We start from the raw sequence: 23,337 nt of genomic DNA, 5'->3' as shown, positions 1-23,337 counted from the left end.
TTGGCCGTGCTGTGTGTACCGGCCTTGTTATTGGCCGTGCTGTGTGTACCGGCCTTGTTATTGGCCGTGCTGTGTGTACCGGTCTTGTTATTGGTTGTGCTGTCTGTACCGGCCTTGTTATTGGCTGTGCTGTGTGTACCGGCCTTGTTATTGGCTGTGCTGTGTGTACCGGCCTTGTTATTGGCCGCGCTGTGTGTACCGGCCTTGTTATTGGCTGCGCTGTGTGTACCGGCCTTGTTATTGGCTGTGCTGTCTGTACCGGCCTTGTTATTGGCTGGGCTGTGTGTACCGGCCTTGTTATTGGCTGGGCTGTGTGTACCGGCCTTGTTATTGGCTGTGCTGTCTGTACCGGCCTTGTTATTGGCTGGGCTGTGTGTACCGGCCTTGTTATTGGCTGTGCTGTCTGTACCGGCCTTGTTATTGGCCGTGCTGTGTGTACCGGCCTTGTTATTGGCCGTGCTGTGTGTACCGGTCTTGTTATTGGTTGTGCTGTCTGTACCGGCCTTGTTATTGGCTGTGCTGTGTGTACCGGCCTTGTTATTGGCTGTGCTGTGTGTACCGGCCTTGTTATTGGCCGCGCTGTGTGTACCGGCCTTGTTATTGGCTGCGCTGTCTGTACCGGCCTTGTTATTGGCTGGGCTGTGTGTACCGGCCTTGTTATTGGCTGGGCTGTGTGTACCGGCCTTGTTATTGGCTGGGCTGTGTGTACCGGCCTTGTTATTGGCTGTGCTGTCTGTACCGGCCTTGTTATTGGCTGGGCTGTGTGTACCGGCCTTGTTATTGGCTGTGCTGTGTGTACCGGCCTTGTAATACTGAATACTTTATTATTTATTTTCACAGCTCATTTCCAGTGACGCTGACGGAGCCATTCAGAGAGCTGGAAGATTTCGTGTTGAGAATGGATCTTCAGACGAGGTAAATAGCAAGTATGACTCTGATAAGTTTCTAAGATACTAACCGCACATATCCATGTAACCTCACCCCAAATAACCCCTATACATCTCCATATAGCCAGTATACATCTCCATATAACCAGTATATACCTCCATATAGCCAGTATACACCTCCATATAACCAGTATATACCTCCATATAGCCAGTATACACCTCCATATAACCAGCATACACCTCCATATAACCAGTATACACCTCCATATAGCCAGTATACACCTCCATATAACCAGTATACACCTCCATATAACCAGTATACACCTCCATATAACCAGTATACACCTCCATATAGCCAGTATACACCTCCATATAACCAGTATACACCTCCATATAACCAGTATACACCTCCATATAACCAGTATACACCTCCATATAGCCAGTATACACCTCCATATAGCCAGTATACACCCCATATAGCAAGTATATACCTCCATATGACCAGTATACAACTCCATATAGCCAGTATACACCTCCATATAGCCAGTATACACCCCATATAGCCAGTATATACCTCCATATGACCACTATACATCTCCATATAGCCAGTATACACCTCCATATAACCAGTATATACCTCCATATAGCCAGTATACACCTCCGTATAACCAGTATACACCTCCGTATAACCAGTTTACACCTCCGTATAACCAGTTTACACCTCCATATAGCCAGTATACACCCCATATAGCCAGTATACACCTCATATAGCCAGTATATACCTCCATATGACCAGTATACAACTCCATATGACCAGTATACACCCCATATAGCCAGTATACACCCCATATAGCCAGTATACACCCCATATAGCCAGTATACACCCCATATAGCCAGTATACACCCCCATATAGCCAGTATACACCCCATATAGCCAGTATACACCTTCATGTAACCTTCATTCTCAGTGGCAGAAAATTGTTGTAAAACCTCCAAAATGAAAGTTTTAGTATTTAATTTCTCCACTGTGCACCCTCCTGCCACTTTCTCTTTCATCCACTCTTCCAGCTGTGTCACGGATGTTGTTACCCTTTGATATAACACTAACGTGTCAGCAGCTCGTGTCTATCACATAAAGTGTTTCCAAAAGTGAAGTTAAAAAAAATTTATTTATGAAAGGCTCAACTCCTAAGAACCTTGGTAGAACGGTCATCATCTCTGAGAGAGAACATATATTTTTCACGCCTAATATCTCCAGGTCTCCATCCTTCCAAGTAGACAATTCAACACTTGTGTCATGAAGGATGTGGAGATGTCAAAAATCTGCTACTCAGGAAAGGAAGATGTGCAGAAGAATCCAGACACCTGAGATGTGGAGAAAGGTGTTAAGGACTGAGAAGTCTGAATTAGAGATCTCTGCAAGTGACAAGAGGCAGGACGTACACCACCGGAGCAATGGAAATCTCTTCATACCAGGTCTACAAGCATCAGTCCAGCCTGGAGGAGCACATGTAGAGGTGACCAGGAGACAAGGCGTACACCACCGGAGCCATGGAAAACTCCATACCAGGTCCACAAGCATCAGTCCAGCCTGGTGGAGGAGCAGAACCTGGGGTGGAGAACATCGGGAGGGGGGGGATTTGCTGTGGGTTGAAGCATTGTAATACAGACATTATATATCATGTAATATGTACTGGAGACTGAATAATTCATTCTACAAGAAGAGAACGACCGAAAAAAGCTGCTGCTGCTGCTCCAGTCCCCCCAGAGCTCAACATCACTGAATGTGTCTGGCATGACCTGTGAACCGAAAATGTCCCTAACTTCTAAGACTGAACACACTCACAATCCAGACACAGGACCCCCTTACATTTACCTTCTCACTTGTATTGATGTGGCCGGCCTTTGACTTTTGCCCAGTAGTAGAACTACCCGCGATACGGTGTTTTGTAGTCGCCATTCCAGTTGTCATAACTACTGACCTTTACCCCTGTCCTACAGAACATCGACTACACGCCGGGGGTCTGGAGGCGGACAGACGTGCACCTGGAGAATCCCGAGTACCACACACGATGGTACTTCAAGTATTTCCTCGGGAAAGGTACCTGCAGCCCCCCATATGAAGGAAAGGCTCATCAGTCGCTAATGATATAGTAATGAGGTGACAGTCAGACAGAATGAACCTCCAGAAGGCAGGAGCCCCCCCCCATTACAGATCAGTGGTGGCCAGTTCACCAATGTGCCCACATGTAATTATTACCCCGTACATGAGCGGCACCTGACACTATAAACATACAACACAGTATAGATGTGTATTGTGTGCGGAATCTCAGCCACTCCCGACCCATAAATCAGCATACATAACCCTACAAGACATCTGTAGTAGATGTACTAGGTGGGGTGTCTGGCAGGTGATGGAGTGGGGCGTCTGGGAGGAGAAGGAGCGGGGCGTCTGGCAGGAGACGGAGCAGGGGTTTGGCAGGGGGTGGGGTGTCTGGCAGGGGGCGGGGCATCTGGCAAGAGGCGGGGTGGGGCGTTTAGTAGGCGACGGAGCAGGGCGTCTGGCATGTGGCGTGGCGGGGCGTCTGGCAGGAGGCGGGGCGTCTGGCATGTGGTGTTGCAGGGCGTCTGGCAGGAGGCGGGGCGTCTGGCAGGTGGCGGGGCGTCTGGCAGGAGGCGGGGCGTCTGGCAGGTGGCGGGCCGTCTGGCAGGAGGCGGGCGTCTGGCAGGTGGCGGGGCGTCTGGCAGGAGGCGGGGCGTCTGGCAGGTGGCGTGGCAGGGCGTCTGGCAGGAGGCGGGGCGTCTGGCATGTGGCGTGGCAGGGCGTCTGGCAGGAGGCGGGGCGTCTGGCAGGAGGCGGGGTGCCTGGCAGGTGGCGTGGCAGGGCGTCTGGCAGGAGGCGGGGCGTCTGGCAGGTGGCAGGGCGTCTGGCATGTGGCGTGGCAGGGCGTCTGGCAGGTGGCGGGCCGTCTGGCAGGAGGCGGGGCGTCTGGCAGGTGGCGGGGCGTCTGGCAGGAGGCGGGGCGTCTGGCAGGTGGCGTGGCAGGGCGTCTGGCAGGAGGCGGGGCGTCTGGCATGTGGCGTGGCAGGGCGTCTGGCAGGAGGCGGGGCGTCTGGCAGGAGGCGGGGTGCCTGGCAGGTGGCGGGGCGTTCAGGAGGTTACTCCTTCCCTGGTTTATTTGTTTTCTTTTTCTCAGTCCATCAGAATTACGTAGGGACTGACGCGGAGCGGAATCCGTTCTTTCTGTCCGTGGTTCTATCTGACCAGAATAATCAGCGTGTTCCGCAGTACCGATCCGTCTTATGGAGGAAATCGGTAAGTGAGGAGAACATTGAGCAGCGGGATCTCCACGGAGGCGCCGCTCCTTCACATCCAGGATTCAGTTCTTTTTCTGCCTGGTTTTAGGGGACACAGAAGATTTGTCTTTCTTATTGCCCCACGAAAACCTTATCAGTGAAGTCCATCTTAAGGTGAGTGCTCGGGGTGTAAGTTTATTGGGGTGACACTAGAGTCTGCTGATGCAGCTGGAACAGCAGAACTGTGTGTGACCCCCCTTAAAGGGCCGACGCAGTCTTTTGTAAATGAAGTTTCATCCGTGTATAATGAATAGTTCTGCAACTTTGTTTTTGTACACACTGATACATTGTAACAAGACCTCAGCTGTGAAGAGGATCCGATCAGAATGGGGTTTCACCCGCTTGATGTAAGCAAAATTGTTCCCATTCACTGGCAGCAAGCAGATCTAAAAAAATATCAACTGTGAGCCAGAAGCAGCAGCACACATCTCTCTCTGAGGGCTGATGTCTCTTCTCTACATTGTAACAAGCCTCAGCTGTGGTAGCAGGACTAGGTCAGGAGGGATGTTTCCATTCACTGACATGACCACCCGTACATTATACAATGATTTGGACGAGTATTTGATATTTAGCATTATTGATGAGTTTCCCAGTGCTCTGCGGGGGAGGGGCGGGAGTATATTTAGGGGAGGGGTCTCCTGTATCGGAGGATGGGCAGTATAACCGGTCGCTTCTTCTATTTCAGTGCCATGAACCTGGACAGATTTGAGAAAAGCCCCAGGGAAATCCTTAACCCCGAGATTCAGAAGGTGAGCGGCGGCGCCCCCGCCATGTTTATAACGGTCCCCTCCCCCGTCTGTCACTGACTCCTCTCTCTGTCATTAGGATCTGCTGGTCTTGGAGGAGCAGGAGGTGAGTGTTGCGGAGGAGGGGTGTCTGCCGGGTTCCTCATGGTTTGGTGTAGAGCCCCTCCCCCGCCCTTCTCTGTATGATGATGTTTTTTAGCGCCTCTAGTGGCCAGTGACCGGCTCAGCAGGGACATTACTGTAACCTCTGTCTCCCTCTCTCAGGGCTCAGTGAATTTTAAGTTTGGAGTTCTTTACGCCAAAGACGGTCAATTAACGGATGATGAAATGTTTAGTAACGGTGAGTATCGGGCGCGTGATATACGTGATCGGCCGCGCGTTATACGGCGATCATCGGCCGCGCGTTACACGGTGATCATCGGCCGCGCGTTATACGGTGATCATCGGCCGCGCGTTATACGGTGATCATCGGCCGCGCGTTATACGTGATCGGCCGCACGTTACACGGTGATCATCGGCCGCGCGTTATACGGTGATCATCGGCCGCGCGTTATACGTGATCGGCCGCGCGTTATACGGTGATCATCGGCCGCGCGTTATACGCTGATCATCGGCCGCGCGTTATACGCTGATCATCGGCCGCGCGTTATACGGTGATCATCGGCCGCGCGTTATACGGTGATCATCGGCCGCGCGTTATACGGTGATCATCGGCCGCGCGTTATACGGTGATCATCGGCCGCGCGTTATACGGTGATCATCGGCCGCACGTTATACGGTGATCATCGGCCGCGCGTTATACGGTGATCATCGGCCGCGCGTTATACGGTGATCATCGGCCGCGCGTTATACGGTGATCATCGGCCGCGCGTTATACGTGATCGGCCGCGCGTTATACGGTGATCATCGGCCGCGCGTTATACGTGATCGGCCGCACGTTATACGGTGATCATCGGCCGCACGTTATACGCTGATCATCGGCCGCGCGTTATACGGTGATCATCGGCCGCGCGTTATACGGTGATCATCGGCCGCGCGTTATACGTGATCGGCCGCGCGTTATACGGTGATCATCGGCCGCGCGTTATACGGTGATCATCGGCCGCGCGTTACACGGTGATCATCGGCCGCGCGTTACACGGTGATCATCGGCCGCGCGTTACACGGTGATCATCGGCCGCGCGTTACACGGTGATCATCGGCCGCGCGTTACACGGTGATCATCGGCCGCGCGTTACACGGTGATCATCGGCCGCGCGTTACACGGTGATCATCGGCCGCGCGTTATACGTGATCGGAAGCGCGTTATACGGTGATCATCGGCCGCACGTTATACGGTGATCATCGGCCGCGCGTTATACGGTGATCATCGGCCGCGCGTTATACGGTGATCATCGGCCGCGCGTTATACGGTGATCATCGGCCGCGCGTTATACGGTGATCATCGGCCGCGCGTTATACGGTGATCGGCCGCACGTTATACGGTGATCATCGGCCGCACGTTATACGGTGATCATCGGCCGCACGTTATACGGTGATCATCGGCCGCGGGTTTTACGGTGAGTATCGGCCGCGGGTTTTACGGTGAGTATCGGCCGCGGGTTTTACGGTGAGTATCGGCCGCGGGTTTTACGGTGATCATCGGCCGCGGGTTTTACGGTGATCATCGGCCGCGGGTTTTACGGTGATCATCGGCCGCGGGTTTTACGGTGAGTATCATCCACAGCAGTCGGGAGGGAGCAGTAAAGTCCTCATCACTTTTAAGCTTCCACATTGTGAAATGACCAGTTCTGTGTTTCCATTCCTCACCATTTTCAAGATCTCTTCTTGCTGTCGGTGAATGGAATCCTTGTCTACATCCAGAATGTAGAACTACAGAGCTCACATAAGAGTGGTGACACTTGTATCCAGTGCGGGCGATGCTCTGTGAGCTTTACACAGCCTCCTCTCCTGACTGATACACTGTAGCAAAGTGTCAGAGACTTGCGCTGCTGATGGATTGTTTACACTGGATAGAAATGTAACAAACCCTCAGCTGTGAGCAGGACCAGGTCAGGATCCTTGTGGGGCAGTGCAGGGGGGAGGGGTCCCAGCATCTTCCACCCACGCGGAGACGGTCCCACCACTCACAATGTGCTCGGAGTCACATGGGGAAGGGGATGACTACTATTCCTTCCAGATGTAGACCCCTCACCCCACGATGACCCGTCCCCGGCAGGACACCCCCCGCTGCCCCCACAATACACGACTTCTGCTTTTCTCTTAGAGGCCGGAAGTGAAAGATTCCAGAAGATGCTGCAGCTGCTCGGCGACGCCGTCACTTTAAAGAGCTGGATCGGCTACAGGGGAGGATTAGACACCAAAAGTAAGAGCCCCGGGCGACCGGTGTTGGATTGACCATGTTGCGGGGGGGGGGGGGGTGTCCCAGTGCTTGGACGGATCCGTCCCTGCCATGATATATTACTGGGTGCCGTGTGCAAGAAATCATGTGGAGCACAACTCCCAACAGAGACCTATGAGGCCGAGACGGTGAGGAGATGTTGATGATGCTACAACCACCCCCAGTTGTCTGCTCCCCTAAGTGCACGGAAACGTCCAGGATCCTGTATAGTGGAAGAGTTACCCCATATCTAGTGCGCCGTATAGTGGAAGAGTTACCCCATATCTAGTGCGCTGTATAGTGTGTGAGGGTTTAGCATCAGGAGAGGTTGGTACAGCGGTTTCTTAGTAGCCAGAGACAGGGACACCGTGCATTAAAGTCATAACAGGGCTTTGCCTGTGTTTTTATTCTTGTCAAAGAAACAGCCTCTTGTACAACAAGGCAAAATACAAAATAAATCCTGCTCGTCTGAGCACTAACTAAACAAGATATTATCGAACTATACCGAGTGCCTTCCTACCAGGCACTGGACACAAAGTAACACAGGTCTTTACTCACATAGAATACAGGCTACTCCAGCCTAAGTAGTCTCCAGTCTGAGTCAGAGGTGAGACTCCCACACACTGTGTCTGCACCTTTTTATACACAGGCTACAGGTGCAGCTAATTGAGCAGCAGCCTTGTCCTACAAACAGAGATGGACTAGGGATTGGGGAACCCGCCCTGCTCTTCTCCAATCCAACTCCAGGCCCTTTTTCTGGCTTTTCCTTAAGCCGAGATTGGAAAGCTAGAGCTTTCTATTGCAAAAAATACTCATTCCCTGGAGCCTAGGATACATATGACAGGATTCTAGGGGAAATGTACCTTCCCTAAATGACTTTACCTGTCACTGTCTCACAAGTGGAAGAGTTACCCCATATCTAGTGCGCTGTATAGTGGAAGAGTTACCCCATATCTAGTGCGCTGTATAGTGGAAGAGTTACCCCATATCTAGTGTGCCGTATATGCCTGACCATGTAGGAATAATACAGGCCCATTAATGTTACACGCCGCTCCGCACCGACATCAGACCCCCGGAACATCGAAGATCACGTCAGTGGTCAGGGTGAGCCGCCCCCCACATCAGACGCTGATCTCCCCCCCCTGCACATCAGACGCTGATCTCCCCCCCCCTCCCCCTGCACATCAGACACTGATCCCCCACCCCTACGCGTCAGACGCTGATCTCCCCCCTACGCATCAGACGCTGATCTCCCCCCTCCGCATCAGACGCTGATCTCCCCCCTCCGCATCAGACGCTGATCTCCCCCCTCCGCATCAGACGCTGATCTCCCCCCTCCGCATCAGACGCTGATCTCCCCCCTCCGCATCAGACGCTGATCTCCCCCCTCCGCATCAGACGCTGATCTCCCCCCTCCGCATCAGACGCTGATCTCCCCCCTCCGCATCAGACGCTGATCTCCCCCTATGCGTCAGACGCTGGTCTGCCCCCCACTAGACATCAGACGCTGATCTCCCCCCCCTACACATCAGACACTGATTTCCCCCTACACATCAGACGCTGATCTCCCCCCCCCATCAGACGCTGATCTCCCCCTACACATCAGACGCTGATCTCCCCCCCCCCCCATCAGACGCTGATCTCCCCCCTCCGCATCAGACGCTGATCTCCCCCCTCCGCATCAGACGCTGATCTCCCCCCTCCGCATCAGACGCTGATCTCCCCCCTCCGCATCAGACGCTGATCTCCCCCCTCCGCATCAGACGCTGATCTCCCCCCTCCGCATCAGACGCTGATCTCCCCCCTCCGCATCAGACGCTGATCTCCCCCTATGCGTCAGACGCTGGTCTGCCCCCCACTAGACATCAGACGCTGATCTCCCCCCCTACACATCAGACACTGATTTCCCCCTACACATCAGACGCTGATCTCCCCCCCCCATCAGACGCTGATCTCCCCCTACACATCAGACGCTGATCTCCCCCCCCCCCCCACCAGACGCTGATCTCCCCCTACACATCAGACGGTCAGCAGATCCATCCTGGAAACACGAGACTTTCTCTGATTTGTTTGCAGATGACACGACGGGGGTGCAGTCCGTGTACACAGTTTACCAGGGCCACGAGATCATGTTCCACGTCTCCACGATGCTGCCGTACTCTAAAGAAAACAAACAGCAGGTAACGGGAACGGCCTTCACGAACCGTCATCTTCACATCCAAAGCTGCGGAGGGTTACAGGGTCCGGGAGGCCTCGTGGGGCAGTCGCACATTCCTCCATTATTGGGATCACATAGAAGAGACGAGGTCGGGATTTAGTATAAGTGACTCCTCCCACTGCGTCGCCTCATCTTCTCCGTGTTGCGGTCTCTGAGGCGCCTCCACTGAAACCTGTGTCCGGGGCCCTTCAAGTAACAGATGATCTGGAATACAGGGGCAGCCGGGGCCCATCACACAGATCATCTATGGAGATTTAGAGGCGGCGCCTGTATCCTCTGTGGATGGCCCGAGCGCCTTGTAGAACAGACATCAGCAGCACCGGAGTTATGGCGGCTCAGGTCAGGCTTACAGGACCGGCACCGTGGTCTGTGGAGATGTAGAGGTGGCGCCTGTATCCTCTGTGGATGCCACGAGCGCCTTGTAGAACAGACATCAGCAGCACCGGAGTTATGGCGGCTCAGGTCAGGCTTACAGGACCGGCACCGTGGTCTGTGGAGATGTAGAGGCGGCGCCTGTATCCTCTGTGGATGGCCCGAGCGCCTTGTAGAACAGACCTCAGCAGCTCCGGAGTTATGGCGGCTCAGGCCAGGCTTACAGGACCGGCACCGTGGTCTGTGGAGATGTAGTGGCGGCGCCTGTATCCTCTGTGGATGGCCCGAGCGCCTTGTAGAACAGACCTCAGCAGCTCCGGAGTTATGGCGGCTCAGGCCAGGCTTACAGGACCGGCACCGTGGTCTGTGGAGATGTAGTGGCGGCGCCTGTATCCTCTGTGGATGGCCCGAGCGCCTTGTAGAACAGACCTCAGCAGCTCCGGAGTTATGGCGGCTCAGGCCAGGCTTACAGGACCGGCACCGTGGTCTGTGGAGATGTAGTGGCGGCGCCTGGATCCTCTGTGGATGCCACGAGCGCCTTGTAGAACAGACATCAGCAGCTCCGGAGTTATGGCGGCTCAGGTCAGGCTTACAGGACCGGCACTGTGGTCTATGGAGATGTAGAGGCGGCGCCTGTATTATCTTCCCTCAGAGCGGCCCTGTAAACCTGGCCTGAGCCGCCATAACTCATGTCTGCTCTCCAGGGAAGGTCTCGCTCTTCTGCCCTCCGATGTGTCCACTAAAGACAATGTCTGTGTTTTCCAGGTAGAAAGAAAACGTCACATTGGGAATGACATCGTGACCATCGTCTTTCAGGAAGGGGAGGAATCGTCTCCGTCTTTTAAACCATCCATGATCCGCTCCCACTTCACACGTATCCAACTACTGTAGAGACCCCGCGGGGAGAAGATGCAGAAGAGACAAACCTATGAGCTGGTAAAGTGGCAAATATCATCCATCATCATCATCAATCACCACCACCATCATCATCATAATCAAACACCATCATCATCATCATCCATCAATCATCCATCTATCATTATCATCATCATCATAATCAATCATCATCAATCATAATCAACCACCATCATCAATCATCACCATCATCATCCATCATCCATTATCAATCATCATCATCCATCAATCATCATCATCCATCAATCATCATCCATCAATCACCACCATCATCATCATCATAATCAATCACCACCATCATCATCCATCATCATCAATCATAATCAACCATCATCCATCATCATCATCCATCATCAATATCATCCATCATCATCAATCACCTCCACCATCATCATCATCATCGGGACGGATGATGGGGGTCACAGTCACTTCCTTTCTCAGTCTTTCCTTAATACAAGGGACAGATATTTTTGCCTTAGTGCGATTTAACAAGCAGAATGACAGTTACAGGTGAGTGCCGCTGCGCAATGGGCTGCCCCGTATAGCAGAGCTGACATGGATCACTACATCTTCCTTCAATCCAACAGGCTGAAACTCTTCTCAGAGGAAAGCGTGCCTTTATTCGGACCTCCTCTGCCGTCCCCACCCGTCTTTACAGACCACCAGGAATTCAGGGATTTTCTTCTAGTAAAACGTAAGTGTTTCCATCTTCATCTGCGTGTTTATCCAGTATGTGACCTGTCTATAATGTGCTGTGTCTATGTCCAGTATGTGACCCATCTATAATGTGCTGTGTCTATGTCCAGTATGTGACCCATCTATAATGTGCTGTGTCTATGTCCAGTATGTGACCCATCTATAATGTGCTGTGTCTATGTCCAGTATGTGACCTGTCTATAATGTGCTGTGTCTATATCCAGTATGTGACCCGTCTATAATGTGCTGTCTATGTCCAGTATGTGACTGCCGTCTATAATGTTCTGCGTGTCTATATCCAGTATGTGACCCGTCTATAATGTGCTGTGTCTATATCCAGTATGTGACCCGTCTATAATGTGCTGTGTCTATATCCAGTATGTGACCTGTCTATAATGTGCTGTGTCTATATCCAGTATGTGACCCGTCTATAATGTGCTGTGTCTATGTCCAGTATGTGACCTCTGTCTATAATGTGCTGTGTCTATGTCCAGTATGTGACCGCCGTCTATAATGTGCTGTGTATGTCCAGTATGTGACCCGTCTATAATGTGCTGTGTCTATATCCAGTATGTGACCCGTCTATAATGTGCTGTGTCTATGTCCAGTATGTGACCCGTCTATAATGTGCTGTGTCTATATCCAGTATGTGACCTGTCTATAATGTGCTGTGTATGTCCAGTATGTGACCTGTCTATAATGTGCTGTCTATATCCAGTATGTGACCTGTCTATAATGTGCTGTGTCTATATCCAGTATGTGAGCCGTCTATAATGTGCTGTGTCTATATCCAGTATGTGACCTGTCTATAATGTGCTGTGTATGTCCAGTATGTGACCTGTCTATAATGTGCTGTGTATGTCCAGTATGTGACCACTGTCTATAATGTGCTGTCTATATCCAGTATGTGACCCGTCTATAATGTGCTGTGTCTATATCCAGTATGTGACCGTCGTCTATAATGTGCTGTGTCTATATCCAGTATGTGACCGGTCTATAATGTGCTGTGTATGTCCAGTATGTGACCTGTCTATAATGCGCTGTGTCTATATCCAGTATGTGACCTGTCTATAATGTGCTGTGTATGTCCAGTATGTGACCTGTCTATAATGTGCTGTGTATGTCCAGTATGTGACCTGTCTATAATGTGCTGTGTATGTCCAGTATATGACCCGTCTATAATGTGCTGTGTCTATATCCAGTATGTGACCTGTCTATAATGTGCTTTGTATGTCCAGTATGTGACCTGTCTATAATGTGCTGTGTATGTCCAGTATGTGACCGTCGTCTATAATGTGCTGTCTATGTCCAGTATGTGACCTCCGTCTATAATGTGCTGTGCCTATATCCAGTATGTGACCTGTCTATAATGTGCTGTGTCTATGTCCAGTATGTGACCCGTCTATAATGTGCTGTGTCTATATCCAGTATGTGACCTGTCTATAATGTGCTTTGTATGTCCAGTATGTGACCGCCGTCTATAATGTGCTGTGTATGTCCAGTATGTGACCTCTGTCTATAATGTGCTGTCTATGTCCAGTATGTGACCTCCGTCTATAATGTGCTGTGCCTATATCCAGTATGTGACCTGTCTATAATGTGCTGTGTCTATGTCCAGTATGTGACCCGTCTATAATGTGCTGTGTCTATATCCAGTATGTGACCTGTCTATAATGTGCTTTGTATGTCCAGTATGTGACCTGTCTATAATGTGCTGTGTATGTCCAGTATGTGACCTGTCTATAATGTGCTGTGTCTATATCCAGTATGTGACCTGTCTATAATGTGCTGTGTCTATGTCCAGTATGTGACCTCTGTCTATAATGTGCTGTGTCTATGTCCAGTATGTGACCGCCGTCTATAATGTGCTGTGTGTGTCCAGTATGTGACCCGTCTATAATGTGCTGTGTCTATATCCAGTATGTGACCCGTCTATAATGTGCTGTGTCTATGTCCAGTATGTGACCCGTCTATAATGTGCTGTGTCTATATCCAGTATGTGACCTGTCTATAATGTGCTGTGTCTATATCCAGTATGTGACCTGTCTATAATGTGCTGTGTATGTCCAGTATGTGACCTGTCTATAATGTGCTGTGTATGTCCAGTATGTGACCGGTCTATAATGTGCTGTGTATGTCCAGTATGTGACCCGTCTATAATGTGCTGTGTCTATGTCCAGTATGTGACCACTGTCTATAATGTGCTGTGTATGTCCAGTATGTGACCTGTCTATAATGTGCTGTGTCTATGTCCAGTATGTGACCACTGTCTATAATGTGCTGTGTCTATGTCCAGTATGTGACCACTGTCTATAATGTGCTGTGTCTATATCCAGTATGTGACCACTGTCTATAATGTGCTGTGTCTATGTCCAGTATGTGACCTGTCTATAATGTGCTGTGTATGTCCAGTATGTGACCTGTCTATAATGTGCTGTGTCTATATCCAGTATGTGACCCGTCTATAATGTGCTGTGTATGTCCAGTATGTGACCCGTCTATAATGTGCTGTGTCTATGTCCAGTATGTGACCACTGTCTATAATGTGCTGTGTATGTCCAGTATGTGACCCGTCTATAATGTGCTGTGTCTATATCCAGTATGTGACCTGTCTATAATGTGCTGTGTATGTCCAGTATGTGACCTGTCTATAATGTGCTGTGTCTATATCCAGTATGTGAGCCGTCTATAATGTGCTGTGTCTATATCCAGTATGTGACCTGTCTATAATGTGCTGTGTATGTCCAGTATGTGACCTGTCTATAATGTGCTGTGTATGTCCAGTATGTGACCACTGTCTATAATGTGCTGTCTATATCCAGTATGTGACCCGTCTATAATGTGCTGTGTCTATATCCAGTATGTGACCGTCGTCTATAATGTGCTGTGTCTATATCCAGGTCTATGTGACCTGTCTATAATGTGTTGTGTATGTCCAGTATTTGACCGTTGTCTATAATGTGCTGTCTATGTCCAGTATGTGACCTCCGTCTATAATGTGCTGTGCCTATATCCAGTATGTGACCTGTCTATAATGTGCTGTGTCTATGTCCAGTATGTGACCCGTCTATAATGTGCTGTGTCTATATCCAGTATGTGACCTGTCTATAATGTGCTTTGTATGTCCAGTATGTGACCTGTCTATAATGTGCTGTGTATGTCCAGTATGTGACCTGTCTATAATGCGCTGTGTCTATATCCAGTATGTGACCTGTCTATAATGTGCTGTGTATGTCCAGTATGTGACCTGTCTATAATGTGCTGTGTATGTCCAGTATGTGACCCGTCTATAATGTGCTGTGTCTATATCCAGTATGTGACCTGTCTATAATGTGCTTTGTATGTCCAGTATGTGACCTGTCTATAATGTGCTGTGTATGTCCAGTATGTGACCTGTCTATAATGCGCTGTGTCTATATCCAGTATGTGACCGTCGTCTATAATGTGCTGTGTATGTCCAGTATGTGACCTGTCTATAATGTGCTGTGTATGTCCAGTATGTGACCTGTCTATAATGTGCTGTGTATGTCCAGTATGTGACCTGTCTATAATGTGCTGTGTCTATATCCAGTATGTGACCTGTCTATAATGTGCTGTGTATGTCCAGTATGTGACCTGTCTATAATGTGCTGTGTATGTCCAGTATGTGACCTGTCTATAATGTGCTGTGTATGTCCAGTATGTGACCCGTCTATAATGTGCTGTGTCTATGTCCAGTATGTGACCACTGTCTATAATGTGCTGTGTATGTCCAGTATGTGACCTGTCTATAATGTGCTGTGTATGTCCAGTATGTGACCCGTCTATAATGTGCTGTGTCTATGTCCAGTATGTGACCACTGTCTATAATGTGCTGTGTCTATGTCCAGTATGTGACCCGTCTATAATGTGCTGGGTCTATGTCCAGTATGTGACCCGTCTATAATGTGCTGTGTCTATGTCCAGTATGTGACCACTGTCTATAATGTGCTGTGTCTATATCCAGTATGTGACCACTGTCTATAATGTGCTGTGTCTATGTCCAGTATGTGACCTGTCTATAATGTGCTGTGTCTATATCCAGTATGTGACCTGTCTATAATGTGCTGTGTATGTCCAGTATGTGACCTGTCTATAATGTGCTGTGTATGTCCAGTATGTGACCTGTCTATAATGTGCTGTGTATGTCCAGTATGTGACCCGTCTATAATGTGCTGTGTCTATGTCCAGTATGTGACCACTGTCTATAATGTGCTGTGTATGTCCAGTATGTGACCTGTCTATAATGTGCTGTGTCTATGTCCAGTATGTGACCACTGTCTATAATGTGCTGTGTCTATGTCCAGTATGTGACCCGTCTATAATGTGCTGGGTCTATGTCCAGTATGTGACCCGTCTATAATGTGCTGTGTCTATGTCCAGTATGTGACCACTGTCTATAATGTGCTGTGTCTATATCCAGTATGTGACCACTGTCTATAATGTGCTGTGTCTATGTCCAGTATGTGACCTGTCTATAATGTGCTTTGTATGTCCAGTATGTGACCTGTCTATAATGTGCTGTGTATGTCCAGTATGTGACGTGTCTATATCCAGTATGTGACCTGTCTATAATGTGCTGTGTATGTCCAGTATGTGACCCGTCTATAATGTGCTGTGTCTATGTCCAGTATGTGACCACTGTCTATAATGTGCTGTGTATGTCCAGTATGTGACCTGTCTATAATGTGCTGTGTCTATGTCCAGTATGTGACCCGTCTATAATGTGCTGGGTCTATGTCCAGTATGTGACCCGTCTATAATGTGCTGTGTCTATGTCCAGTATGTGACCACTGTCTATAATGTGCTGTGTCTATATCCAGTATGTGACCACTGTCTATAATGTGCTGTGTCTATGTCCAGTATGTGACCGTCGTCTATAATGTGCTGTGTCTATGTCCAGTATGTGACCTGTCTATAATGTGCTGTGTCTATGTCCAGTATGCGACCCGTCTATAATGTTCTGCGTGTCTATGTCCAGTATGTGACCCGTCTATAACGTGCTGTGTCTATGTCCAGTATGTGACCCGTCTATAACGTGCTGTGTCTATGTCCAGTATGTGACCCGTCTATAATGTGCTGTGTCTATGTCCAGTATGTGACCCGTCTATAATGTGCTGTGTCTATGTCCAGTATGTGACCCGTCTATAATGTGCTGGGTCTATGTCCAGTATGTGACCCGTCTATAACGTGCTGTGTCTATGTCCAGTATGTGACCCGTCTATAATGTGCTGTGTCTATGTCCAGTATGTGACCCGTCTATAATGTGCTGTGTGTCTATGTCCAGTATGTGACCGCCGTCTATAATGTTCTGCGTGCCGCCTCCATTCTGACTGTCACCATCGTATCTTCCACGGCAGTAATAAATGGTGAGAAGGCGACTCTGGAGACGCCGACCTTCGCTCAGAAGAGGCAGCGCACCCTGGACATGCTGATCCGCTCCCTGTACCAGGATCTGATGCCAGATTTACATAAGGTAACCCGGAGAGTGAAATATTCCGCTCAGCGTCGCCAACACTGCCATCTGTCAGATCATCCGCTCCGTGCCGTCCTCCAGCCAATGCTCCCGATGTATCCGCATGGTGAGTGACAGGAGATGGCGGACGCCGCACGTGTCTGTCGTGATCTGCGCTACAGTCCCGCTACCTGGAAGGATCAGGCCGGGAGGTCACGTCTTGTAGACTGTTGTGTGGTCAGTGGGCTGGAGACCACCGGTGAATATTATATTGTAAATGCAGCAGATGCCACCACTGCGACCCTGTGGTCTGGGGGCGGCGCGGTCACGTGCTCTTATTACTGTGTTTCTAGAACATGTTAAACAGAAGATCGTTCAGTGACGTTCTGCCGGAATCTCCAAAATCTGCCAGGAAAAAAGAAGAAGCGCGGCAGGCGGAGTTTGTTCGTATTGGCCAGGTCAGTGTCACATGGCGTCCGTGGTCTGTCCCCCTTCACCGTGAGATGACGGTCACCTGATGTCCTATAAATCTGCTTCATCCACTTCAGGCTCTCAAGCTGAAAACGATCGTGCGGGGAGACGCGCCTACAAGCCTGGCGACGACGGGACTGTGCCGGAGGGAGGTAGGACGCGTCTTGTGGGGGTCATTCTGCTGCCGGCTGTAGTGATCCGTACGGACGCCTCATCGCTGCTTCTCTCCACAGCCCTGGGAGTCTCAGTGCTTCTGTAATAACTTCTCTTATGAAGCTGCGGGGGGAGATTCCTGGGGTCCGTCTCTCTTGGTCTCCACGGACAGCGGCGTGCTGCTAATAGACGGTGAGCGCTCATCTACTTCTATTAAACACGTCACTGATGACATCACAGGAACAGAGCAGTGATGTCATTGTGGGCGGGCAGAGCCTTCCCCCGTTCATATGTACAATCTAATAGTGTGCACTGCGGCTGACCTGAGCGCAGCTCCTCCCACAATCTCATTCGCTGCCGTTTCTTATTGCCGGTTTGGTTAATGATGTAATGTAAAGGGGCCGCCAATTATGCGCTATATACAAATTATCTGCGCTAATCCAGAGAGGAAACCGCAATTAATGAGCAAACGAGTCCCAGAGAAGACGGGCAGCGCAGGGTAAGAGATCTGACCCCACACCACAGAAAGGGGGGAGATGAGACGAAACGTCAGAAACGGAGAGACCGCAGCGCTGCAGTGTGAAAATAGAAGAGTCCTCACCCAAACAGCGGGTCATCCTCTTATGGGGTCTTCATATCAGACTAATAGTCCCCATCCCCCCATCACAGGGTTTACCTATCAGACTAATAGTCCCATCCCCCATCACAGGGTCTACATATCAGACTAATAGTCCCATCCCCCATCACAGGGTCTTCATATCAGACTAATAGTCCCATCCCCCATCACAGGGTCTACATATCAGACTAATAGTCCCATCCCCCATCACAGGGTCTACATATCAGACTAATAGTCCCCATCCCCCATCACAGGGTCTACATATCAGACTAATAGTCCCATCCCCCATCACAGGGTCTACATATCAGACTAATAGTCCCATCCCCCATCACAGGGTCTACATATCAGACTAATAGTCCCCATCCCCCCATCACAGGGTCTACATATCAGACTAATAGTCCCATCCCCCATCACAGGGTCTACATATCAGACTAATAGTCCCATCCCCATCACAGGGTCTACATATCAGACTAATAGTCCATCCCCCATCACAGGGTCTACATATCAGACTAATAGTCCCATCCCCCATCACAGGGTCTACATATCAGACTAATAGTCCCCATCCCCCCATCACAGGGTCTACATATCAGACTAATAGTCCCATCCCCATCACAGGGTCTACATATCAGACTAATAGTCCCATCCCCCATCACAGGGTCTACATATCAGACTAATAGTCCCATCCCCCATCCACAGGGTCTACATATCAGACTAATAGTCCCCATCCCCCCATCACAGGGTCTACATATCAGACTAATAGTCCCATCCCCCATCACAGGGTCTACATATCAGACTGATAGTCCCATCCCCCATCACAGGGTCTACATATCAGACTAATAGTCCCATCACAGGGTCTACATATCAGACTAATAGTCCCATCCCCCATCACAGGGTCTACATATCAGACTAATAGTCCCATCCCCCATCACAGGGTCTACATATCAGACTAATAGTCCCCATCCCCCATCACAGGGTCTACATATCAGACTAATAGTCCCATCCCCCATCACAGGGTCTACATATCAGACTAATAGTCCCATCCCCCATCACAGGGTCTACATATCAGACTAATAGTCCCCATCCCCCATCACAGGGTCTACATATCAGACTAATAGTCCATCCCCCATCACAGGGTCTACATATCAGACTAATAGTCCCCATCCCCCCATCACAGGGTCTACATATCAGACTAATAGTCCCATCCCCATCACAGGGTCTACATATCAGACTAATAGTCCCATCCCCCATCACAGGGTCTACATATCAGACTAATAGTCCCATCCCCCATCACAGGGTCTACATATCAGACTAATAGTCCCATCCCCCATCACAGGGTCTACATATCAGACTAATAGTCCCATCCCCCATCACAGGGTCTACATATCAGACTAATAGTCCCATCCCCCATCACAGGGTCTACATATCAGACTAATAGTCCCATCCCCCATCACAGGGTCTACATATCAGACTAATAGTCCCCATCCCCCCATCACAGGGTCTACATATCAGACTAATAGTCCCATCCCCCCATCACAGGGTCTACATATCAGACTGATAGTCCCATCCCCCATCACAGGGTCTACATATCAGACTAATAGTCCATCACAGGGTCTACATATCAGACTAATAGTCCCATCCCCCATCACAGGGTCTACATATCAGACTATAGTCCCATCCCCCATCACAGGGTCTACATATCAGACCTAATAGTCCCATCCCCCATCACAGGGTCTACATATCAGACTAATAGTCCCATCCCCCATCACAGGGTCTACATATCAGACTAGTGCCCCCCACCCCCTCATGTCTCTTCCTGACTCCACTTCCATGCTGGTGAAGTTTCTGTCATCGCCCCCTGGTGTCGGTGTAGACGGCCGCCATTTCTCTTGTGGATAATGGATCTTTTGTGGTTGTGCAGATGGACAGCCGGCGGTCCCGGTACTGGATAAATCGCTGCAGATCAGCCAGATGCACCTGCTGGAGGCCCTGGATCTCCTGATCACTCGAGCGGATAAAGGTAGCGAGCGCTGGGGGTCACCCGGGAGTGGGTTAGGCCTCGGAGTGCTGCATAGGTTGAATGTTGCTCTCAGGTGCAGTAGCAGAGTATATGGGATGGCCGTAGCGGCCTCATGCGGGAGGTGACAGTTAGTGTTGTCATGGCACCGCACATCCTCGTTATAGAGCAAGTCTGAGGCCAGCCATCAGGATCCACAGCATGGAGTCCGCGCTTCATCCACGGGGGATTTACCTCATTCTAACAACAAAACACAAGACAATTTACTCATTTACCAAAACTGGGCCACGTGCGAACAACGAAGTGCACCCCGAGAATCCGCAGTTCGTAGACCCCCTTCAGCAGCGCTGGTTTCTGGGTGACTTCCTCCGTCTCTCACTTGTGGCGCTCTCGTCTTTACGACGCGGCTTCAGAGGATTGAGGTTTATGGCGTTGGTTTTTGCTCCGCTTTCTTACGGTCCGGCCGCAGCGTTTCCCTTGGGTTGGGGTCCGGGACATTGCAGCACCTTCTGTTGTAGATTTGCTGCTGGAATTGGGGTCCTCGTCCTGTTGGATGACCCAGTTTTGGCCGAGCTTTGGTGGTTGGACCCACGGCCTCACATCTTGAAATACTTTGGTGTGGACTCAATGACTACGAGGTAAAACGCCCAGATCATGGCCCTCCTCCCGCGCGGGCCGGTTGTATGAGGGGTCGGATATTCTAGGACTGTCCTGAACATTTCGCACGCTGAGGCCGGTGGAGCAGCAGCTCTGGGCGTTGCGCGGTCTGACCTTGAGGTGAATTTTCTGGGACGGCCGCTCCTGAGAGATTTGCAAACATCTGGAATGTTTTTCCACTTCTCCCGGTGACGTCACATGGTCTAGAAATGGCCTCATAACCCGTCCCGGACTGACGGGCAGCGCCAGGCGCTTCTCTGAGATCATTGCTCGGCCTCCAGGAAACTGCCCAAACCTGCGCTGCTCTTGTAGAGGAGGTCGCACGTGATCAACCAATCCCGGGCCAATCCTTACCCTCCTAATTCCCGTGGGAGCAGTTGGGGTGTCCTTCGATTGTCGCCTGTGGCGTTTGGTAAATGTGGAACTCGTCGTGTTGTATTTTTAGACCTTCTAAAGGAACAGATTTTTTTTTGTGTCCTGATACGACCGAGTTGAATGAGGGTGTACTTACTTTTCCCCTGACCTGTATATCTGTTGGTGGTGGGACCGGGTCGACCTGTCCACAGCTTCCGTACACCTGGAGGCCTGACGTGAAGGTGGACGGGTCCTGCTCGGAGGTTATTGCTCACAATCTTCCGTGTGGTCACTGGGCTCTTCTTGGTCCTCAGGGAAGGACGCTCGACTCTACGTCTTCCGGTTGAGCGCCATCAGGAAAGATGTGGAAGATAACCGGGCTCCAAGGAGCAAATATGAATGCCGAGAAAATAAACTCGAGAAAACAAAAGGTAATTTATAGTGAATTGTCCCAGGACCCCCTAATGGGTCAAAGGTAGAAAAAACGGAGGAGGCCTGAGCGGCCATGACACGGTCTGGGGGGGGCAGCTCTTGTAATGATTGTGTTCTCCGGACAGGATGCCACTTGTACGCCATCAGCACCCATCACAGCCACGAGCTCAGGGTGGTGGTCGCCATCAGGAAACAAACTGCTGCTCATCACAAGGAAGCCTGACGCTGGCGGCACTGCGGCTGGATCCTCGCCGGTAGAAGCCTTCCAGTACATCAGGGTGAGGCCAAGCGATGACGTCATCATGGAGAGTGTTTACACGGCAGGAGGGGCTCCGGTCTTCTCTTACATGACCCTATAAAACGACGGTCACTTTCCTGTAAGATTAGTGGTCACGTGATTCGTCTGGACAGCCCGATACCGGCTCTGACAACGCGCGCCGATCAATGATCCCGCACGTTGATCAGCGCTCATTAGTTCCAGTCGTCCCGGTGGACCATGTCGGGATTACACGGGGAGATGCGCTGCTGACTAGCGACCGTTTTACTGCATAAAAGATGCGATCAGCCGGTGAACGATCGTTTTCTTCTTCATCGGCTGATCGTTACGTGTGTGTGTGTGTGTGTGTGTATATATATATGTGTGTGTGTGTGTGTGTGTGTGTATATGTATGTGTGTGTGTGTGTGTGTGTGTGTATATATATGTGTGTGTGTGTATATATATGTGTGTGTGTTGTGTGTATATATATATGTGTGTGTGTGTGTGTGTGTGTGTGTGTATATATATGTGTGTGTGTGTATATATATGTGTGTGTGTGTGTATATATATATATTGTGTGTGTGTGTGTGTGTGTGTGTGTGTATATATATATATGTGTGTGTGTGTGTGTGTGTGTGTGTATATATATGTGTGTGTGTGTATATGTATGTGTGTGTGTGTGTGTGTGTATATGTGTGTGTGTGTGTGTGTATATATATATATGTGTGTGTGTGTGTGTGTGTGTGTGTGTATATATGTGTGTGTGTGTGTGTGTGAATAGCGGTGTAAGGCCCTGTTCATACGGAGTTATTTGGCGCGCTCTTTTTACCCGGGAACCGCACAAAAAAACGCCTCTCCTTGATTTCAAAGGGAGGCAGAGGTTTTTTTTTTTCCCCCCCCGTGAGAAATGCTCGCAGGGAAAACGAAGCGTCGTGCCTTTCCTTCAGGCGTTTCCATCTCTGACTTTGACATCAATGGGAGGCAGGGAAAGCGATGTTTTGCGGCGTTTTTTGCCCGCGACGCTCATCGGCCGCAACGGCAAAAAACTGTGTGAACTAGGCCTTAAAGTCTTTCAATGAATGAATGACAGCAAGCAGAGATATTATACTTTCTGCATCAATTCATTGAAAATTGTAGAACTTATCATAACATAAATAAACGCTCTTTGTGTCTGCGGACCCGGCATGTCCTCACTTCTGCCTGCAGGAGATCTGTCTCTCTGACCCCCCCGTGGTGATGACCCTTGTGGACGGGCCGACCCGGGACGACGATCACATGATCTGCGTGGCTTATCGCCATCAGTTTGACTTGGTGAATGAGAGCACCGGAGAGTCGTGCC

General features: G+C 50.2%; 1 protein-coding gene across 1 annotated transcript; it reads left to right on the top strand.

The window, feature by feature from the left end:
• Nucleotides 1-840: 840 nt before the first annotated feature.
• Nucleotides 841-23,333, top strand: LOC142707608 (GTPase-activating Rap/Ran-GAP domain-like protein 3; the record flags this gene model as incomplete). Its single annotated transcript, XM_075848345.1, is given in 21 exon segments — nucleotides 841-915; nucleotides 2,889-2,988; nucleotides 4,085-4,203; nucleotides 4,294-4,358; nucleotides 4,930-4,993; nucleotides 5,070-5,096; nucleotides 5,255-5,330; nucleotides 7,257-7,355; nucleotides 9,447-9,550; nucleotides 10,726-10,834; nucleotides 11,340-11,385; nucleotides 11,463-11,569; nucleotides 16,950-17,065; nucleotides 17,398-17,502; nucleotides 17,593-17,667; nucleotides 17,749-17,860; nucleotides 20,203-20,301; nucleotides 21,624-21,740; nucleotides 21,867-21,931; nucleotides 21,933-22,019; nucleotides 23,205-23,333. Coding segments are annotated over 21 exon segments (1,896 nt in total), but the record flags the coding sequence as incomplete, so codon positions are not given.
• Between the last annotated feature and the right edge of the window lie 4 nt (nucleotides 23,334-23,337).

Source organism: Rhinoderma darwinii, unplaced genomic scaffold (assembly GCF_050947455.1).
Source record: "Rhinoderma darwinii isolate aRhiDar2 unplaced genomic scaffold, aRhiDar2.hap1 Scaffold_3862, whole genome shotgun sequence".
Classification (NCBI taxonomy): Eukaryota; Metazoa; Chordata; class Amphibia; order Anura; family Rhinodermatidae; genus Rhinoderma; species Rhinoderma darwinii.
This window is presented reverse-complemented; position numbering and strand designations above follow the sequence as displayed.